General features: G+C 54.7%; 2 protein-coding genes across 6 annotated transcripts in view; both read left to right on the top strand.

Annotated features, from left to right (window-relative positions):
* The window catches only part of GPR132 (G protein-coupled receptor 132), an 8927-nt gene extending 5407 nt beyond the window's left edge, over nt 1–3520 (top strand). Inside the window, exons 2-3 of the mRNA XM_019747269.3 lie at nt 1–109; nt 1250–3520. The exon at nt 1–109 is cut by the window's left edge and continues 8 nt beyond it. Coding sequence (XP_019602828.3) covers nt 103–109; nt 1250–2379 — 1137 coding nt within the window. The 5' untranslated portion in view covers nt 1–102 and the 3' untranslated portion in view covers nt 2380–3520. The remainder of the gene's footprint in view (nt 110–1249) is intronic.
* A 7422-nt stretch (nt 3521–10942) lies between these two features.
* CDCA4 (cell division cycle associated 4) lies at nt 10943–19690 on the top strand. Of its 5 annotated transcripts, none has more exons than XM_074326788.2 (3): nt 11078–11094; nt 16682–16824; nt 17694–19690. In XM_074326788.2, the coding sequence occupies exon 3, from the start codon at nt 17698–17700 to the stop codon at nt 18397–18399; it is 702 nt and encodes a 233-aa protein (XP_074182889.2). In that variant the 5' UTR covers nt 11078–11094; nt 16682–16824; nt 17694–17697; the 3' UTR covers nt 18400–19690. The 5 variants fall into 5 exon arrangements, with proteins under 5 accessions (XP_074182886.2, XP_074182889.2, XP_074182890.2 ...); XM_074326789.2 differs by lacking the exons at nt 11078–11094; nt 16682–16824 and adding exons at nt 11282–11581; nt 12279–12341; XM_074326785.2 differs by lacking the exon at nt 16682–16824 and having other exon boundaries at nt 10943–11094.
* Nucleotides 19691–21236: the final 1546 nt, after the last annotated feature.

The raw sequence follows: 21236 nt of genomic DNA, 5'->3' as shown, positions 1-21236 counted from the left end.
CTCTGAGTGACCTTCTCAACAGGAGCAACAGGACGTGACGTGCCCTGTGACGTGCACCGGAAAGGCTGTTGTGGAGCCACCGTGACACTGGGGCCTGCGAGTATGTCAGGTGAGAGAGCCACCCCCACCCCATACCTCCTTTGAGTTTAAACACTTAGGAGGGAGACTGTAAGAATTTCTGCACAATGTACTTTGTCCCAGAATGGGGATAATTACATAAAAAATTAGCATTCAAATATAGATTAACACTCAGAAATAATAAAGCCACAGGCTTTCCATCCCATCAAGAGTTTGGGAAGTACCCGTTTCTTGTCCTTCTGAGGAGCCAGAAAGACCAGAATTGGGGCTGAGAGGAGAGCCAGAGGCTCGGGTGTCCATTTGGAACTCACGTAGCTCCATTTCTTGTGAGAAACCCAGTGCCCGGCCACAGAGCTCTCACATGTGCCCCACAGGAGCCTTCTCTCCCCTTCTGGGGGAATCCTCTGACCCCACCTCAGGAAGGAGGCCACCTGTGGGGAAGTGGGCAGGCTTTCACCGGCACAGCCAGGACTGGTCACTTGGCATAGGAAGGTGGAGCCGGAGGCCGAGTGCCCAGCTGCCATGTGTGGCTCTGAGCAGGTGGCATGGGACTAAACTACAATCAGAGCCCAGTAGCCAGTGCAGAGGGTGGGCAGTGTTGATGGGGCGGTAGGGAACAGGGGGAACCAGAGTTGCTCCACAGAGATCCCTACCTGGATTTTGGATTCTGTCTACCACCCCCCACCCCTCTACCCCCAAGTGTGTGACTGTCCATGGGGCTGGTAAGATGGGACTATGCTGGGAGCCAGGGAGGCCTCACGTGGTAGCAGGGGACGGAGGGCAGAGCCAACTGTCCAGGTGGGGACAGCCTGAGCACAGACAGGCGTCACCTATGTCACGTGACCTCAGACTCTGTGGAGACTGCATAACAGAGCCATCACTCAGCAGTTAGAGAAGAAACTTTCTTTTCAACTATGCAAACACGCCTTTTGGAAAATGACCTCAGCAAGTGGCAAGGACTCGGTGTGGCACAGCCTGTGTTCTGTGGCTACAATGCCATCGGGTTGTAGATCAAAGGTCTAAGGAGCCCTCGGAGGAACCCGTTTGGGCATTTGAAGCTCCTGGCGTGTCTGGTGTGGAGGGACCGAGAACCTTATCCTCTTAGTGCCGTAAAGTCCCTTCCAGGCAGTCCCCAGGGACACCCATCCTCATGCTTGTCTCTGCCCCGCAGGGAACGCCACCCTGGTGACCCCCGCTGTCCCTGTGCCTCTGTTCCCCAGCGTGGACCCCACGAACTGCAGCGTGCCCTTTGAAGACAGCAGGGTTTTCGTGGTGACGCTGTACTGTGCGGTGTGCACGCTGGGGCTGCCCGCCAACTGCCTGACCGGCTGGCTGGCCCTGGGGCGGGCGCTGCGGGGTAACGTGCTGGCCGTGTACCTGTCGGGCCTGGCGCTGTGCGAGGCGCTGTACGCCAGCACGCTGCCGCTCTGGGCGCTGTACGTGCAGAACCAGCACCGCTGGACGCTGGGCCCGTGGGCCTGCAAGGTGACGGCCTACATCTTCTTCTGCAATCTGTACGTCAGCGTCCTGCTGCTGTGCTGCGTGTCCTGCGACCGCTTCGTGGCCGTGGTGTATGCGCTGGAGAGCCGCGGCCACCGGCGGCAGAAGACCGCCATCCTCGTGTGCGCGTCGGCCTTCCTTCTGGTCGGGCTGGTCCACTACCCGGTGTTTGACATGGAGCACAGGGACACCTGCTTCGAGACGGTGCCCATGGATGGCCGGACCGCCCGCTACTACTATGCGCGCTTCGCCGCGGGCTTCGCGGTACCCCTGTCCATCATCGCCTTCACCAACCAGCGCGTGCTGAGGACCGTGGAGATGAGCGAGGGCCTGAGTGCCGCTTCCAAGGCCCGTGTGAGGCGCACGGCCGCTGCAGTCGTGGGCATCTTCCTGCTGTGCTTCGCGCCCTACCACGTGCTGCTCCTGGTCAAAGCTGCCGCCTTCTCCTACTACAGAGGGGACAAGTTCTGCGTGTGTGACTTCGAAGTCAGAGTGTGCACGGTGTCCGTGGTGTCCCTGTGCCTGTCCACGGTGAGCAGTGTGGCTGACCCCATTATCTATGTCCTAGCCACGGACCACTCACGCCAGGAGGTGTCCAGAATCCACAGGGAGTGGAAAAAGTGGCGTGCCAAGACCAATGTCACCAAGGTCACATCCTTCAAGGACTCGGAGGAGGCGTGCTCACCCACGTCGCTGGCAAATGGCTACGCGTTCCCCAGGCCTGTCCAGCCCCCAGGGCCACAGCCGGATACCTGGGTCTCCCTGTGTAGCCTGGACAGGCTTGGGGAGGAGACCTGCTGAGTCTCCCAGCCAGTGTCCCCAGTGCTGGCCATGGAGGCCCTGCTGGAAGATGTGCCACCAATTTCTCATGAGCCCCTGCAGCTTGGGTCCCCGCCCCCCAGGCTTGCCCACAGGGCCCCACACGGCAGGTGGCAGCATGCCCAAGGAAAGGGTGACTGTCCCAGGCTGCAGGGAGGCCCCTTCATCCACGGCTTGTCCTGGCCAGCTCACTTGGCTGTTGGCAAACAGCAGGGCTGTTGTCAGAGGCCTCGTGCCCACCTGCTGCTGCTGGCAGCTGGCACATGCCGTGCTCGGGGAGGTGCCCGGTCAGCATCTGTTCTGCTAACTTTATTTCCCAAGCTTTGCTGTGGGCGTTGCTTGGATGACTGTGACAGGGTCTTTGTGCTTATGTCTCAGAATGCCTGCAAACTGTACACCTTCACACATGCTTGGGCACTGTGGGGCCTCCACTGGGCTGGCTCTGTGCCAAGCAAGTGATTCTGAAGGCTGCCGTGGACCCCTCAGGGGAGCTGTGGCATGGGTACCAGCGGCTCTGGCTTCCAGCACGCAGCCCATGTGTCGTCTGTCAGAAATGCATTTTCAGGAACACCACTGGCTGGAAATGCCAGGGGCCCCCAGGAAGGGTAACAGCGGCCAAGGAGGCTCAGAGAATAGTGGCAGTCCCTTTGTGCCAAGGCCTCCTGGATCATTGTCAGCGAGGCAGCCGAGGGCTCAGGACAGGGTGAATCAGGAGCAAGCAGGTAATGGACCCTCAGCCTCCAGCCCTCACCAAGGCGTGACAGAGTGCAGGACTGGGTCTGCTGTGTGGCCGTGAGAAAGTGGGCTCCCTGGGAACTGCACAACGCAGACACAGATCCTGGCTCTGCGCCTGACAAGCCTCTTCTAGGCCAGGTCACATCGCCACCTCTGTTTCCCCATCTGCAAGAGGGCAATGACACCCACTTCACCGGTCAGCCTAAGGGTTGACCCCACCATTGTGTCAGGCACCCTGGGCACATTCAAGCTTTGTTGTCCAGCCTGCGGGCCATTGTGTAAATGGTGTTCTTGTTTCTGTGAGGCGGCTGCCCACTGTGTTCTCCATGACAGACACTGAGAACACACATATAGAAACTGGCTTCAGAAATAAAAACGCAAAAATGCATGTCAGTCCCATCTTCCTCTTTAAATGAAATAATGTCATTTTGCCTTCTCAGGTAAACGTTTCCCTCCCGGGCTCTCTCAGAGGCCAGGCTGGGGACAGGGGCATGTGCCCTGGGCTTGCAAAGTGATAGGCGGGGGTTCTAGAACAGTCTGGAATATTCAGGGCTGGGGTGAGAGTAGATAGTGAGAGGGACAGGTAACGACATTCTGATGGTGGGTCATGTATTAGTCTCTTGGGGCAGCTGTAACTAATAACCACAAACTGGGTGGCTCACAGTTCTGGGGGCAGGAAGCCCAAGAGGAAGGTGTCTCAGGGCTGGATCCTCCTGGAGGCTCCGAGGGATGGCCTGTGCCAGCTGCTCTCCCAGCTCCCAGGGCTGCTGGCAACCATGGCCCTCCTGGGCTGCTGGCCTCATCACTGCCATCTCTGCCTCCGTCCTCAGGGGGCTGCCTCCTCTGTGTGTCTCCGTGTCTGTTTGGTTTTTTTTTTAAATTAAATTTGTATTGGGGAATATTGGGGAACAGTGTTTTTCAAGGACCCATTAGCTCCATGTCAAGTTGTTTTCAATCTAGTTGTGAGGGGAGCAGCTCAGCTCCAAGTCAAGTCGTTGTTTTCAATCTAGTTGTGGAGGGCATAGCTCTCTGGCCTATGTGGGATTCGAACCAGTGACGTTGGTGTTATGAGCACTGTGCTCTAACCACTGAGCAAACTGGCCACCCCCATGTCTGTTCTTTTTTTATTTATTTACATTTATTCGGTGCCATTGGTTAATAACATCTATAATGCATCATCTGTATATTGCATTATGTGCTCACCACGCACCCCTCCCTGACGGTTAGTGATGACCTCATTGTGACTGGATCTGCAGTTGCTGACCACAACCCTTTCACCTTTTCATCTCACACATATGCTAATGGAAACTTTGCAGGAGGGACCAGCAGTGCTGAGAGCGGTAGACAGCCCAAGTGTGAGACCTTCAGTCACTCACTCACCCACCCACCCATCCATCCATTCACTGGTTCATTCGTTCCCTCCCTCTCATCTGTCCCCTCCACAACATGCTACCCAAGGTGACTGAAAGGATGAGGGAGGCAGACTGTGAGGTCTGCCCCTGAAGCCCTGAGGTCTGTGCAAGGAAGTGAGAGCTCAGGAGGGGAGACCTGAGAGTCCCGCAGGGGCCCCACCTCCCCAAGCCACCCTAAACTCTGAGCTCTTCCCAAAGGTGTGTCCCCAGCCTGGGGCTCCCAAGGGACTGGACACCTGCTATTTGTTGATTGCTATACTCCCAGCTCCCCGGACAGGGTCTGCCCCTGACTAGGCCCCTCATTGCTCCCCGAGTCATGATGTGGGGACAGATGGCTGTGCATGGGTAAGGCCTGTGCCAGCCAGGCTCCCTGACTTTTCAGTACTCACATATGTCCAATATTTAACAAGTTACCAACCAACCTAATGGACCTTCAACCAGACAAGTTCCAGCTTCCTACCCTGACAAACACACCTGCACATCAGGTGCAAGATCAGGGCCTGCTCGGCTCACCTCCATTCCACGTGGTACTGCCAGCGCCTGGGGGAGGCTGTGCAGCCCGGGGAGGTGGGCTCAGAACCATTTGGCTGGGGACTCTGGGGTCCCACCATCTGAGTTGGTCTCAAAGAGGTGGCATGGCCCAAGAGGGCATACCTGGCCCAAAGCCTCCCGACCCTATGGGAGGGACACACCAGGGGAGGGTTATGGGGTTGCCGCCTATGCCAGGCCCTCTGGAATGACAAGTGTGCTGGTGGATGGCTCTGGGGTGCTGATACCTATCAGAGAACTTAGTCCTTGTGGGGCAGTGGCCCAGGCTGCCTGGCATTACTCTAACGCCATCTGAAAACCCCCAGGACTTCTGAAGACAACTTCTTTTGGACAAGCTATCTCACCCCTCTGTGCCTCAGTTTCTTCACCTGTAATTTGGGAATGGCCACCATCCCTGCTCGCAGGGCTGTTGGGGCATTAATTGATGTCACGCCTGTCCTGCTTAATTAAGCCATGCCAGACACACAGTGGTCGCTCAGTAGTAAGTCAGAACTTCCTTTTACCTTCCCGGGTCGTCTTTCCAAGTTCATTCACACAAAGGCCGTGTGTCCCAGTGGTGGCCCCTAGAGGGCGCCCCGCGGCCGAACGAGCCCTTGAGACTCGGCCGCGGCCCCCAGGGGGCAGCAGGCCCGCCGGAGTGACTGTGTTCGAGGTGTGGGCCGCGTGAAAAATCGGGCGTGCGGAGCCGGCCCACCCAGAGGCGACCGACCTCGCGAGTACTCCGGGCTCCACGCCGCGTCTGAGAAGGAGGCCCACTGACACAGACAGCCACTCTGTCAGTGACCGTGACCTTAGCTGGCACCTGGCCTCAGTGTTAACCGGGAGAACCTTAGGGCGGGGTGGGCATCAGGGCTGGGGTCAGGTGGGGAGGGGAGCCTGGAGACCACTCCTGGGTGGGAGGGACCAGTGGGTCAGGGGCAGCCACTCATGGACAGGCCTGTGGCCCAGATCCCAGAGGGGCACAGAAGCCCTGCAGGGCAGTGTGGCAGTGGCCAAGTGTGCAGTGGGGACACCCTCCTAGGAGATATCCAGTGCTCACCTGCCACCTGCTGCCCATCACACAGGTGCCCCGGTGCCTCCCTCAGGACTCATGGCCTCCACACCAACTGGGATGGCCAGAGCCATGAATTTGGACCCCATGGTAATGGTGGGAACGGCAGCTACGATTGAAACAGTCTGGTGGCTCCCCAGATCAAATGTGGAGTTACCCCATGACCGGGCAGTGCCACTCCTACGTTCTCCCCAAGAGAAGGGGAAGCGCAGTGCACCCCATGTTCACACAGCACTGTCCACAGCATCCCAAAGGGGAAAGCAACCCCCCACCTGCCCACATGTGCCTCTCCCACCCCCACCTGTGCATGTGTGCCGGTCCTCCATGCCCAGCCACACGTGCATAACAAGATGTGGTACATCTCACAAGGGAAGACGACTCAGCACCAGCACCCCACAACGTGGGGTAGCCCCCAAAATGCCATGCTGCGTGAGAGAGCCCAGTTGCCAGGGCCACACAGCCACGGTGCCATGTACCTGAGGTGTCCAGAACAGGGGAGTCCATAGCGATGGAAAGTGGGTTAGCAGTTGCCAGGGCTGAGGAGGGACAATGGGACAGCAAAGGGTACATGGCTCCTTCTGAGGTGATGGAAGGTGCTGAATGGCTGGTGGTGGCTGTACGTGTGGAAGTGCACTGAAAACAATGGCTGTGTGGCATGCGATTACATCTCAGTGAAGCTGTTTTAAAAAAATAGACACATCAGGCCCCTCCTGTCCGACTGTGGCCCCAAAGCCCTGCAGAGACAGTCCATTGTCCTGTTGAGGGCATTGGGGTTGTTTCCAGTTTGGGGCTACAACGGATAGCCCTTCTAGGAATCTTCTTGTGCAAGCCTTTCTATGATCGTGTGTACACACATCCCCAAGGAGCACAATGACAGAGTCATAGGCTGTGTGGCCTTGCCACGTGGTTCTCCAAAACTTGTCCCAACTCACAGCTTTGCTGACGTCCCTCCAGACTGTCTTGGCTTTATGTATTTCCATATCAATTTTAGAAAGAAAGAAAGCTGGGATCTCAATGGATTGCAGTGAATCTAAAGGTAAGTTTGGTGAGAGCTGATACCTTGACAAGATCTGTGGCCCTGGGGTACTCTACCATTTACAAAGTTGTTAATTTCCCTTAGCCGTGATTTGCACTTTTCCACATTCAGGCCTTGTGTTTCGTTGTTAGATTTATCCCTGGGCGCTGACGTTTTTGATGCTTTGCAAATGGTATCATTAAAAACTATTTTTTTAATATAAAAATAGTTTGTTATTTGTATATAGAAATGTAACTGATTTTCCTGTATTGACTGTTTATCTGATGGTTGTGCTTAATTCTTTATTAATTTGATATTTATTATCTGGAGATTTGCTATGGACTGAACTGTGTCCCACTCAAATTCACATGTGACTGTCTTCGAGAACAGGGCTTTTAGGAGGTGACTGGGGTTAAATGAGGTCATAAGGGTGGGGTGCTGATCTGGTAGGATTGGTGGCCTTATAAGAAGAGAAAGAGGTATCTATCTGTCTCTCTCTAAACTGCTGTCTACAAGCCAAGAGGAGAGCTGTCACCAGATGCCCAACCTTGTAGGAAACTTATCTTGGACTCCCGGCCTCCAGAATGATGAGAAGTACATTTCTGTGGCTAAGTCACCCTCCATGGTATTTTGTTACGGCGCCAAGCCGGCTGCGAAAAGATTCTTTGGATTTCTACATTTGAAACCTTCTCTTCAGGGAATAACGATTTTAGTTATTTTCAAATCTTATACCTGTTACTTCTTTTTCCGGCTTCTAGGCGCTGCAGCATGAGGTTGGGCAGGAGTGGGGGGAGCAGACACCTTCCCGACCACAGGACGGAACTGCCACATCTGCACTGTTTCGCGAGGCATTTGTTGACGCAAGAAACGCCTCAAACTGTGGATAACTTTTATGAGTTTTTCTGAGCCAGACTGATGATTTCTGGGGAGCAGGATCTCAAGGGATTGAGAAAATGCTCCAGAGAACGGCAGTTTTGCAGCTTATTTTATACATTAGAGTCAAAGGAGGAGACTAAGGGGGTTATATGGACTCCATGGGTGGTAGGTTAAGGGGGTGGGAGAAAGCAAAGCGGGGAGATCTCTGGGGGAGATCTCTTGGATAAAAACTGAAACGGAGAGACACACACTCCTTTACATGGGTGGGTACAGGACGGACAACAATTAACACTTAAGCACATGGAGATGGTATGGGAACAACAAAGTAACAGTGAGGGTGTCTGTGGTCTGGGCTCTGGGGGGAGGTTGTGCCCTGAGGGATCTGGGGAAGGAGATTACTCTGACATTTCAAAGGTATGTTATCTTAGATGCAAAAAAAAAAGACAGGCTCACTTCAGGTAAAGAGTGACCTTTATCAAGGAAGCTACAGGCCTCTGACGTGACTATCCACCACGACCCGCCTTTAGTTAGGAATTTTTATGTTTAGACCATCCTGTGTGGTCACTCTCACTACTGAGCTTGTCACTGTCATGTGGCCCTCCTGAGCTTGTCAGGTTTAGCCTGTGACCCCTTTTTACACTACTACACTATTTCCTACCGGTTTTTTGTAAATACACTTTATTCAGCTACAGGGAGGTCCCTTGTTGTGCAGTGAAGAAGTGATCCATGCCCAAGGCCAGGTCTGGTCCTTGCCCTGGCATCCAGAGAGGTGATCTCCAAACTCTTGGGACGACCTGACTGCTAGTGGTGTCTGTTAGCTAGGGGCCTGGGGCTTTCGGGTGTGCCAGCTCCATGCGTGGACCCTCCTGGACCCTGTCCCATGCACCTCTTCTGGCTGACTTTAATCTGTATACTTTCACGCTAATAATCATAACTGTGAGTGTAACAGTTTTCAGCAAGTTTTTTGAGTCCTAGTGAATTACTAAAGTCGAGAGTGGTCTTGGTGACCCGCCAAGCGTGCAGTGAATATCAGGACCAGGGGTGGTCTTGTGGACTGCTGCTAACCTGGCACCTTACTTTCAGGTTCCTAAGTATTTTATCATGAATTTGTGTTGAATTTTATCAGATAATTCTTCTCCATGAGATGTTTATTTTTTTATTCTCCTTCATTTTATTAATGTGATGCATTACATTGGTTTGTTGAATGTTAAAGCATTTCTGGAATGCTTTCCATTCCTGGAATAAACCTAATTGATAGTGATGTGTTCTTTTTTTATTTATTGCTGGGTTTGATTTGCTATGATTTTGTTTGGAATTTTGAAGTATGGTCGCAAGAGAGACTAGCCTGTAGTTTTTCTTTCTTGTTATCTTCTCAAGTGTTAGCACCGAGGTTAAGCCAGCTCCTGATAAGCTGGGGAGAATTCCTTCTTCACTACCTGGAAGGCTCTGTATAAGGTTAATGTTATTTCTCCCATTCTTTATTCTCCTTGTCGTTAATTGTCTTGAATACAACAGTTCCTTAAAACAAATAAACAACGGTAACTCCAATATTGCGGCCATCCGAGTCTATTATCTGGGGTTTTTTCTCCTTTTTTGCCATGTTTTGTTCTTGTGTCCTGTTAATCTTTTTAAATTTCATGCTGGAAATTTTGAGTGAGAAAGAATGAAGGCTCTGGAAGGTTATCACCTTACTCCAGAGGGCATTTTTTATCTTTGCCAGTCTGACAGCGGAAATCCACGTAGCTTCACTTGCGTGGCTCTTGCTCTGAGGCTGAGTGCCTTCCGGCCAGCTGACCAGCATTTTCTTCCTTTGCGCTGAACCGTGTGTCAACATCCTTTGCACACTTTCTGCTGGTTTGTTGATCTTTCTATTTGCAGAATATCCAGGTATTAAGAAATTCAGTCTTTTGTGTGGCATATGGTTGGGAACAAAATTTTCCCCTAGTCTTTCCCCTGTTTGACACGCATACCTTTTAAATATTTAGGTCATCACATTTATCACAGCCACTGACTTTCACCCCAGAACTGCGGTGACCTAACTGGACGTTCTACTTCCGCCTCCCCCAATCAATTTCAACAGTGATTCTTTTCAAGCCCAATTCAGGACCCGCCCCTCTTCTGAGCAATGGTCTCCATCTTACTGCGAGGAAAGCCCACCCTCGTTAAATATTCCGAGTGACAGGCTCCCTTCCACTGCAGCCAGGCCCCCTCCCGCCTCGCCTCCCGACTGGTCCAGCCGGTCCCTCTGCCTGGAATTCTTCCCCTCCCTCCTTTTGGGCGCGTTCTCAGAAGCCGCCTGAGCCTGCGCGCACGGGGCCCGCACCGCGGCTTCGGGCAGCACTTCCCAGTGTGGCCGGGGCCCAGCGCAGGACACAGGCGCAGGCGGCTTTTACCGGGTTAGCACTGCAGCCCCGCCTGCGTTTAAGAAACGTTACTTGGAATAACGGATTCTGGATTTTGTAACCTACTTCAGACCTTTTCCACTAAGAAATAATGTAAAAAACAAACTCCCGTTTTCTGCATTTATGGTTTTGAGAGTTATTTTTTGGCCAGTCGACCGTTTAATTTCTTACATGTAGACCTGGGAAGACCCTGTCGTGACCCGTGTTGTCCAGGGAGCTGCTGCCCTGCCCTCTTCGTTTGCTCTCTCCACGGCCCTTCTCCCCACCCCTCCCCAAAGCCCCGCCCCTAACTCCCTAAAGCCCCTCCCTGATCCTCATGCTCCTCCCATCCCCCTTCCGGTGCTCTCCCACCCACACCTCCCGCCCCGCCCTGCCCCCGGGTGGCAGAGCGCAGGCGCACTAGAGCCGCGCGTGGAGACCTGGGAGTCGGTGGGGGCGGGGCGCTGAGGGCTCGAGCCCAACGGCCAACGCGGCCGCGCGGGAACTCCAGAGCCAGGCTCCGCCCCCGGTTTGAATCGGTGGCCCCGTCCCCGTGCTCAGCCAATCAGCGGGCGGGGCGGGCGGTGCCTTAGCGACTCTTTGTGGGCGCTGAGCAGCCCCGCCCCGGTCCCGCCCCTCCCTCGGCGGCGGGCGGCGGCGCAGACGACGGGAGGCCAGGTGAGCGTCCGAGCCCGGCGCCCGGTTCCTCCGCCTGGCGGAATCCGGAGGGCGCGCTGGCACGTGCGGGCGGCCCTCGGCGGGCGACGCAGTGGTGCTGGGGGAGGGCGGCGGCCGGGGGACAGGGGGCGGCTTGGGGGCTAAGGGGCCCGGGGAGGGGCCCGGCCGCGGGGGCGAGGGTGCGGCTCGGGGGCTGGGGGGGACCCGAGGGTGTGCGGCGGGCGCTCGGAGGCGGGGGCGCAAGCCGGTCGACCGGTGGCCCCCGCCTGCCCGCCGAGGCGTAAGCCGCCGGGGAGTCTCCTCGTGCTGCCAACAGCCTGAAGTTTCGCCGCCCCGCGCCACTGCCCGGAAAGGGGCTCCTGTGCCTTTTATCGCGCTGGGGGCTCTTGACTAGGACGAACACTGGATGTGGCTTTATTGGGCGGCTCGTGAAGTGACGGCCTCCGTCGGGAAACCCCCACACTGTCTTCCCCGTGACTTGGTAAAGGTCGGTGCAGGCTCCTCCTAAGGCCCCACAAAGACCCTGCTGAGTAGCTGTGGGGCCGTGGCGGAGCCTCTCGTGGGCCCACTTGAATTTACCGCTCTGAGCAGCGTGCCCGTGGCTGCCCCTCCTCCTCCCCGTGGTCGTGACCCGTCGTGGCCGTGGCTAGGCTTCCTTCCCAGTCTGCACTCCTGCAGAATGGGGTGTGGGACAGGATGTTAGCAGTCAATGCTGCGATTTCGTCGGCGGTCCTTTTAGCAGAGCTCGGTTTTGCTGGTAATCGAATGCCTTCCAAAACGGCCCGGTCTGGGGCACCTTTCACAGGGCCGGCTGCCTGTGAACGTTCCTTTCCTTTGTTTCCTGTTTTAATTGCTTTGAAAGGGAATGTTAAGGACCTTTCTCAGTGGCTTCCCTCTGCCCTCCTGCAGTAGAGCCTCCTCTCAGCTGGTCAGGGGTAGCCTGCCTAGGTGCCGGCCTCTGGCCTCCAGGTGGTCTAACAGCTGGTGCTCTGCCTGCCTCCCGTGCAGCCCGGCCTACGCTGCCCAGGCCAGTGTAGACTCGGGGTGGGGGTGGGTACAGGAGGACTCCCGGAGCCGGGCAAGTGAACTGTGTGCAGTGGGCTCCTTTGCCCGCCCGCCCAGCACGTGTCCCATGGGAGGCAGCTGCTGTGACTAGGAAAAGTACCAGGAGCTCGCTTCCACAGGTCAAAAACAAGCGCGGCTCTACGTTTTCGAGACTTATTGGATTACCGGGAAGAGTCCCCCAGGTAAGTTTGCTGGGAGACGCTCTGGTCCAAGCAGTGTTTCCCGCTGCGTTTCCTCTGCTGGTAGCATGTGTGCTGCAGGCCCGAGTTCACGGTTCTTTTCAAAGGAGCCAAGAAAAAAAGGAAGTTTAATGTTTTATAAATGTCCTACATGCAACTGCTCTATTTTTAGGTTTGCCATGTTTTATAATTAAAGTTGAAACTCAGAATAAAAAGTCTGTTGTGACCTTTGCAGGTTTATCTTGGAAAGAGGGCAGGCAAGTTTCCCTCACTTGCTAGTGGAACATTCACAGGCAAAGAAAGTTTGTATTTCATTCCAGGTAACAAATGTGCCTGAAATTCCTGAAACATCTTAGGAGAAATGTCAGACAGCAGCAGGGCACAGGGCACCACGTCTCACCTGGGCACCGTTCTGGGGACCTCGCCAGCGGCTCCGTCTTGTCTCCCTTGAATGTTGCGTTTCACAGCAGATCTGATGGTGGTGTTGATTTGCCGCGGCTCACAGGAGTCCCTGGCAGTGGCTGAGGGTCATGGGCACGGCTCGAGCCTGTCCCAGCCCTACTGCCTGGAATCTGGGGATCTGCGTTTCCCACCGGCCATATGGTGTGAGGCCACCTGGCCGCCTGGGTTCTCTCTGCCTGGGAGTCTCTGGGTGGGCAGGCATAGCATCCTCCTCGCTCCACGTACCATGTGGAACTGCTCGGTCCCTCTGTTTTCTCTGGTCAGCCGTTGGTCTGGAGGAGGCTGAGGGGCAGTCCTGCGTGTTGACTCTGGAGGGTTTCGAGTGGAATACCTGCAACCCTGAGCACTTGGTGGGATTGGGGCATTTCACTAGGGACGCAGCAGCACCTTCCGGCCGATTGTGGCGACAGTGGAGGTAGGTAACACCAAACAGTTTTGTTCAGAATTAATGCGCGTCAGGCGGTGCAGTTAGGACAGCCTCAGAGCAGCTCGCTGGGTCCCCGTGCCCTCAGGCCACAGTCACTTGGGCTTCGCCGAGCGCTGTGTCGCGCCAGGCCCACCTAGGGTTCTGTGTCCTCATCTTTGCCCCCCCACTTCTCAGGGTCACTTCAGAGCCATGCTGACTGCCGCAAACACATGTGTCTGAGGCCCTTCTGGGCTCAGCCTGACCCCTTCACCCACGCGCATGGCCTGCCCTTGAGCTCCCCCCTTCTGTAGGCTCAGCCTGCCTGCTTTCTTGTTAAGTGGAACAGCACCGGCAGTCCCAATGGGACATAAGAGCAGTGATTCACAATGACTGATTCACACTGCCCTGCTGCGTGTGCAGTGGGCAGTACCTGAAGTGGTTGTTTTCAGTGGATGGTTGCCTCCGCAATCAACTTATTTGTCCCTTTTGTGCATCAGCACGGTGTAAGTTGGGACAGTGAACAAGACATGCCATGTGCAGGCCCCTCGGTTGTGACAGTGCGTGCACTCAGAGCCACGCCGCTCATACCACTGTCCTGGCCAGTTCTCTGGACAGCGTGCTGTCTTACACTTGGGTCAGCTGTGCCTGTTCCAGAAGCTCACAGAAGTACCGTGTTTTCCCGAAAATAAGACTTAGCCGGACAATCAGCTCTAATGCGTCTTTTGGAGCAAAATTTATATAAGACCCGGTCTTATTTTACTATAAGACCGGGTCCTATAATATAGTACAGTATATAATATAATTTAATTTAATATAATATATAGTACCGGGTCTTATAATAATTTTTGCTCCAAAAGATGCATTAAAGCTGATTGCCCGGCTAGGTCTTATCTTTCAGGGAAACGGTAGAATTCAGTGGTTTTTTCCTTTTTTATTCAACATGTTTTATGATTCATCACGCTGTTGCCGGGCTGTGTTCCACTGTTAAATAACCACAACTCACCATTCCATCTGGGTGGGGACAGGCTGGTGGGCCATGGTGAGGAGCTGCAGGGAGCTCAGCAGCACATGTGACAGCACAGAACCTGCTGCAGGGCAGGGGGAACAGCCCCTCCCAGTGTCCTAGTAGGTGCCCTGAGGGATCCCGAGCTGGGCTGTCCACGCAGCCCCGTCAGAACCCATGTCACTAGCAGGGAGCTGGTGAGCGGTGTCTGTGCCATGGATGAGGGTCACTGAGGCACACTGTTTACGCTGGGATAAATGCACAGCTGTGGCAAGTGTTGGTGAACTTTTATGTGACACAGAAAATGTGATGATGACAGCTCTCAGCTCTGCAGACCAGAAATGCTCAGAGAAAAGGCTGGAGGGAGCTTGCTGCTTATCCTCCCGTTAGGGCCCCAGTTGTCTTGTACTTTCTGACACTTCCCCGTTAGCCAGTGAGCTGTGGGAACGCGGGCGGAGGCCACCACCACTAGGCAAGAGAGTGGGAACGGGAGCTTCGTCCCTGGTGGAACTGGGGGCCTGTGGGATTGCCTGGGGACACATTTGGCCTTCTCTGCCCATCCTAAGCTGGAAGTGCAGATAGGGAAGCCGTCAATTACTGATCAAGCCTGACTTGCAGGGAGGTTGTTGGCTTCCAGGGCTGTCCCTCAGGCCAGAGGTCTTTGCAAGGACCCTGAATGGGTGCTGGGTGTCCGTGTGTAGCTGCTTTGCTGTTCGAATGTAGGCTGGGCCTCTGGCCACCCCACCAGCCCCTGTGGCCTCCTGACCTTCCCGAGACCCTCGCTTCTGTCGACGAACGAGGGCCTAATTACGTCATTCCAGTGAGTTTAGTTTGGACCCTAAATTAAATCCGTCCTCAAGCAGAGTTGGAATTTTAGATGGGGTTGAAAATACTACTACAAGCCAGAAGTGAAGTGACTGCTGCAGAGGAACCCTTGAAACTTGATCTTTGCCCTCAATATGGGTCCTTTTTATATTAGTAACAGTAATTGCGGTTTTTGCAATTATTTTTAACCTTTTAAACCGCAGTTAGTTTTGCACCTATCGAATAGTTTGACATAACCTTATATTTATTCTTGATATACTTAGTAATTTTAAGCCAGTGGCTTTTAAACGAATGATGGGGGAGGGTGTAAAAGTTGAATTTGCAGCCCAAACAAAAAGCTTGAGTCCTTTATTACCAGAAGTAGTTGGAATATTTTTATGTGTTTCGGTGCAGTTTCATTCATCCACGTGAAATAGTGTGCAGGCAGGAGTGTGCATGGTGCTGGCAGAGGATGGCAGTGGGTTGGGCTGTCCTGTGCTGGTGAGGAAGACCTGTTTGCTGTTCTGGGAAAATCAGCCTGTGGAGGGAAATTAGCTGTGGTCACTTGTGTAATCTTTTTATTTTGAAATAACTATAGATCTACAGGACGTAGAAAAGGAATGTCTCGGAGGTCACCCGTCCCCTGGTGGCCACAGAGCTGCTTCACATGGCGTGTGCGTGCATGTGTGCATTTCTGGGCACTTAACACGCGTAACCAAGGACCCACCACCACAGTCCCTTGCAGAGTGACTTGCTGGCCACACTGACCCATCTCCAGGTCCTGTTCAGACTGTCACAGTGATGAGACTTAATTCCCTTGAGGTCCATGCAGGTTTGAGGTACCACTGGCCACCCCTGCCCGGGGTGCAGCAGCTTTGCCAAGCCCGGGAGGGCTCTTTCTCCTTTGGGGCCATGAGTGCAGCTGCTCTGAACATTCTCGTACATTTTTGCATGACCATTGGTTTTCACATCTCAAGGTTAAATGCCCAAGAGTCACTTAACCTTTTCCAATGTTAAGTACACGGGAAGTGAGATCAACCATGTTTCCCTGAAAATAAGGCCTAGCCGGACAGTCAACTCTAATGTGGCTTTTGGAGTAAACGTTAATATAGGACCCGGTATTATATTATATTTACTATATTATAAAGACCCAGTTTTATATTACAGTAAAATAAGACCAGGTCTTGTATTAATTTTTGCTCCAAAAGACGCATTAGAGCTAATTGTCCCGCTAGGTCTTAATTTCGGGGAAACAGTAGGAGGCTGAGAGGAAATTCGGAGGAAGGGGACCTTTCTATTTAAGGGTGAGGCTGGCACGGGTGAGCCTTGAGAGGCTCCTGGGCAGGGTGGGGAGGGCAGCAGCCAGGCCTTTACGACAGCACCCTCCCATATTGGCGGCCACCCGCTTCCACCCCATTCTTGGGGAGCCCCTGGGCACATGGCCAGCTCTCATGGGATCCATAGGGTTGGTAATTTTAAAAGAGGAAACAAAAAATGTGCATAGTAAAAAGACTAACCCTCTGAATAACACAAATATCTGCAATAAAAATGTTTAGCTACTTTACAAACTTGAGAAGAGAAACTTAATGCTCAGCTTGTAGAAAGGAGGGCCCTCAGGAGGCACAGCGAGGTGGTGTGGGTGAGGCGGCCCTCTTCCCTCTCCTCTAGTCCCCAGATGGCTCAGCTTCCGGCCAGTTCAGGAGAACGGCGTCCCCAGTCTTCTGATTCTGAGAGTAGTGAGCTGCCCCGAGCCTGCGGGGAGGACCCCAGCCTGCGCCGTTCCATGCGTCCTTCGAGGCTGGAAGGAGTTGGTATGGCGTGGTGAGGTGGCCCGCGGCTCTGGCTGTGTGCGCTTGTGCCCCGCTCACCTTGGCCGTCGTGAACGCTGTCCTGGGCGTTGGGCGCAGGTGACACGTGCCTGCACCTGACATCTGTGCGCTTTGGTGCGGCTCCTCAGGGCTGTCAGCACTAGGGAGGGGCTTCTGTCTGAAAGCACTGGGACAGCCCCCTCTGGGCGGCACCCTCCGTGGCAGGCCGGGCGGAGCTCTGCTCCTGCTCCTGCTCCTGCTCCTGCTCCTGCTCCTGCTCCTGCTCCTGCTCCTGCTCCTGCTCCTGCTCCTCCTCCTGCTCCTGCTCCTGCTCCTGCTCCTGCTCCTGCTCCTGCTCCTCCTCCTGCTCCTCCTCCTCCTCCTGCTCCTGCTCCTGCTCCTGCTCCTGCTCCTGCTCCTGCTCCTGCTCCTCCTCCTGCTCCTGCTCCTGCTCCTGCTCCTGCTCCTGCTCCTCCTCCTGCTCCTGCTCCTGCTCCTGCTCCTGCTCCTGCTCCTGCTCCTCCTCCTGCTCCTGCTCCTGCTCCTGCTCCTGCTCCTGCTCATGCTCATGCTCATGCTCTGCTGGGGAATAGTACTCAGAGCCCGTCTCATGCTGCTGTCCTCTCCTGGGCAGCGACACTAGGTGCTCTTTAAAAAGGCACGCCTCCTGTTTTTAGTCATTTGTCTTTTCTGATGGGGATAGTAGTGCTGCTGTCCAGAAGCGGCTGTGCGTGAATTAGACTGCCATGTCCACCTCTCCCAGGGTCCTGTGTGTGCCAAGGTCACCTCTGTGACGGATGGAGACTGGATCTGGGCAGGGTCTCCCAAGGGCTCTGAGATGTGCTAAATGGCGTCTTCCTGGGTTTCCCTAGGACGATGTTTGCCCGAGGGCTAAAGAGGAAGTGCGCTGACGGTGACGAGGACGCGGAGGGCGCCTTGGCCAGCCTACAGCGGCAGTCGCTCCTGGACATGTCTCTGGTCAAGCTGCAGCTGTGCCACATGCTGGTCGAGCCCAACCTCTGCCGCTCGGTCCTCATAGCTAACACAGTGCGGCAGATTCAAGAAGAGATGACCCAAGATGGGACTTGGCAGGTGATGGCGCCCCAGACTGCAGGACAGGCGCCGCGGGACCGCCTGGTGTCCACGGAGATCCTGTGTCGCGCAGCCTGGGAGCAGGACGGGGAGCTCCCTGCCCCTGGCTCGGCCGACGGCCACGCACCAGACCTGGTGTCCCATTTGTGTGGGGCGCCGAGTGCAGTGGCCCCAAGGAGCACACAGGGCTGTGTTTGGGACGTGGACGGCCCTGGGGAGGACAGGGGGAGCTTGCAGAAGTCTCTGGATCAGATATTTGAAACACTGGAGAGTAAAACCCCCAGCTCTGTTGAAGGGCTGTTTGGGGACATGGACAGTCCCTACTACGACCTGGACGCTGTGCTGACCGGCATGGTGGGCAGCAAAGCGGGCCACGGCGACGGGCTCCAGGCCTTGTCCTCTGCGTCTGCCCCGCCCCCCGGCTCTGGCTGCAAGTCGGACCTGGGTGAGCTGGACCACGTGGTGGAGATCTTGGTAGAGACCTGAGCCGGCTGCCCAGCGGGACAGTGGGACGTGTCACCCGCCGCGTGACCCTTCAGCCTCTGCTTTGTCTGTGATTACCAGCTGGGCTGGGGCAGCATCCAGTCTGCCCGCCGCCCTCTCCCCTCCTCTCTCTTTCGGGGGCGGGGCGGTTTCCTGCAGGCGGGTTGCCCGGCCCTGCCTGGCCCAGCCTGACCTGCCAGCCAGCCCTGGCCCTTGTCTTCTGAGTCCCGCCCGCCACAGCTCCGTGGAGGACGTGAGCCGCCAGCTGCATCCAGCTTCGTTTAACTTTAGATAGGTGAATTTTTTAAATTAAGTTTTACATGTTTTGGGCAATATTTGGCTTAAGATATATTTTTTAAACTTTTTATACTTTTATCTCTAGATTTTTTTCAGCTATTTTCTTAAAAGTATATTTTTTCTATAAACATCCTCTGCTGCTAATTAGAAACGTCATAACCTGAACACTTGCAGTTGGTTTCAGTTTTAAGGTTTCAATAAGGAGAGCTCTTTTTCATGAGCTTTGCTGTACCCGAGTCAGCAGCGTTCACGGGTCACAACTTTTCTCTTCAAATTGACGTGGGCCATGTCATCCACTGCTCCGGCCAGCGCCAGCACGGTGGACGGTGAGCCTGCTCTTCTGAGTGTCCTGACCAACCTGCTGTGCCAGGCTGTCCTGGGAACTAAGTGTAGGATTTGGAGGTTTAATTTATGCCTATTTATATGTAAATGTCATTGTGTGGAGGTCACAGGCCCCAGTTGATGTTGGGACGCCCAGGTGTCACAGCTCCCTGAGAAGCTGACTCGGGGGCCCAGGCAGCACTCGTTGTAGAGTGCCCCGCAGGAGCCTGGCTGCCTGCCGTGTGCCAGGCGTGCTTGTCCGCGTGCTGTGCGGGTGGAACGTGCCCACGCCAGCTCTGGGAAACTGGTGTTGGGACCCAGTTTTAAGACTAAATTTATGTCTAGAATTAAATCTGGACACAGGTCATTCATTCATGGCCCCTCAATCTTGAGGGTAATTGGCAGTGGGATTTGTGGGGTGGTGCCACTTACAGTAGCTTGTATTGGCTGCGCCCGTGACCTTGCAGGACCCGAGATGGCCCACACCTTCCACATCTTTTTCTCCAGTTTACGTGTAGGAGACTGTACTCTTCCCCACCCCCACGCTTCCTGTTACTCATGCTTTTTCTTCCTTCCCGAGCCGTTAGCCAAAAAGGTTTGTTTTCTTTTGTGCATATGGCCATTCTTTAATATCAGTGATGTGCACCTCACTTTATTAAAAGATTATTCAACAGAATGGAAGCGTGTTGCTGCTTGAGTGCATCTGTTTTCTGGACGTGGGTGAGGAATTTCAGTGGGACCACACGGGGTCCCAGACAATGCTCCCTTCCCCCAGGTCTGTGCCTGAGGGCAGCAGGGTCGGGATGGGTGAGAAGCGCAGGTGTTCTGCAGGGTGGACTGTGGCCTCAGCACTCATGGATTGCTCCCTTCAGATTTTGACAGTATTTCCTTCTCCTTAAAGCGTATGTGTCTTAGAAGCAATAAACCTAAAGCAGTTTTTGTGTCTTTTAATAGCATTTCTATGTTTTAAAAATACTTGTTCAATTCCAGAGTAGCTGGGGTGTCCATTTTGGCACCCTTCAAAGTATGAAATATTCAGAGGATGTGGGCAGGGAGGGCCAGGCAGGCCTGTGGGTCAGGCTTCAGCTTTGAGGCTCATACCCCAGTGACACAGCTGAGCCCCAGATGCAACCCTGTCCTGCCAGCACCCGTCCTTCCCCCCTTGGCTCTTGTGGTTCTTTCTCAGCTACCCACTCTCATGTTGGATCCCCTGGACCTCCTGGGCTAGCTGATGGTCCTCCAGGGAGGAACAGGCGGGTGGCCAGTTGCTGCCGATGGGTTTGCACAGTAAATGCAGGACTCAGGCCCTCTAAGTCCCTGTATGCACATGGTCACGGCTTTCTGTAAACTGCAAAGGAACGCCGCTGTCCACCTCCCACCCCTCCTGCCCCTGGCCTGGCCAGTGGAGCTTTGTGCAGTCGGGGCTGCAGGGAAGGGCAGCGGGACCGCGTGCAGCAGGCACCGTCACCTGTTTCCTGTCGCCTCGGCCAGGAAGGACTTTGGGATGTGCTGACCAGTGCCTAGCTGGGCACTGGGGGGCATAGGGGGAGGCAGGAGAGGAGCCAGGTTGGGGTGCATTTGGGGGCTTTCCAGCCCTGACAGCAGTGTCAGCGACCACAGCCTGGCCAGTGACAAGTTGCTAAGCTGACAAACTTCTGAGCCGTCAGTAATAAAAATACTACATCGAATTACCTTTTTGGGTAGTGAGATTACGAATACTGTCACATGAAGTGATTAAAAATTCACCGTCAAATGCAGGAAAATGTATCGAGATGCGTCAGGAATTAAAGTATTATTTTTCTGGAGTTTGTGAAATTTATCGGTTTTGCCTGTGTATAATCCTTTGTTTTCTCGTTCTATTTCTGTTTTCTTTTTGTCTCATTTTGTGCTTATGCTTTTGTATTCTTGTGAAAGAGCCCCCAAATGTGTGCCCTGCAGCCCTCCCTGCCCCCCCCCCCAATTCCTCCCCAGTTCCCACAGAGCAGCAGACGTGACAGGGACCAGGGATGCACATTGGCAGCTGGGTTGGGAGGGCTGCCCGTGCCATGGCGGGAGGCCTGGGCGCCTGTGAGGGGAGGCCCTTGGGATCCAAAGCAGATTTGGACTGTTCCTAGGACTTGGACGGGCATGTGCCCCGTGCCGTCTACCTGGCGTTCTCCGGCCCTTGGCCTTCTGCTTGAGCACTCAGCCAGGACAAGACCCTCATGTCTGCTGGCCACGAG

Source organism: Rhinolophus sinicus, chromosome 3 (assembly GCF_057876585.1).
Source record: "Rhinolophus sinicus isolate RSI-liver-muscle chromosome 3, RSI-T2T, whole genome shotgun sequence".
NCBI lineage: Eukaryota > Metazoa > Chordata > Mammalia > Chiroptera > Rhinolophidae > Rhinolophus > Rhinolophus sinicus.
The sequence above is the reverse complement of the archived record's forward strand: the minus strand, read 5'-3'. Positions and strand labels throughout refer to the sequence as shown.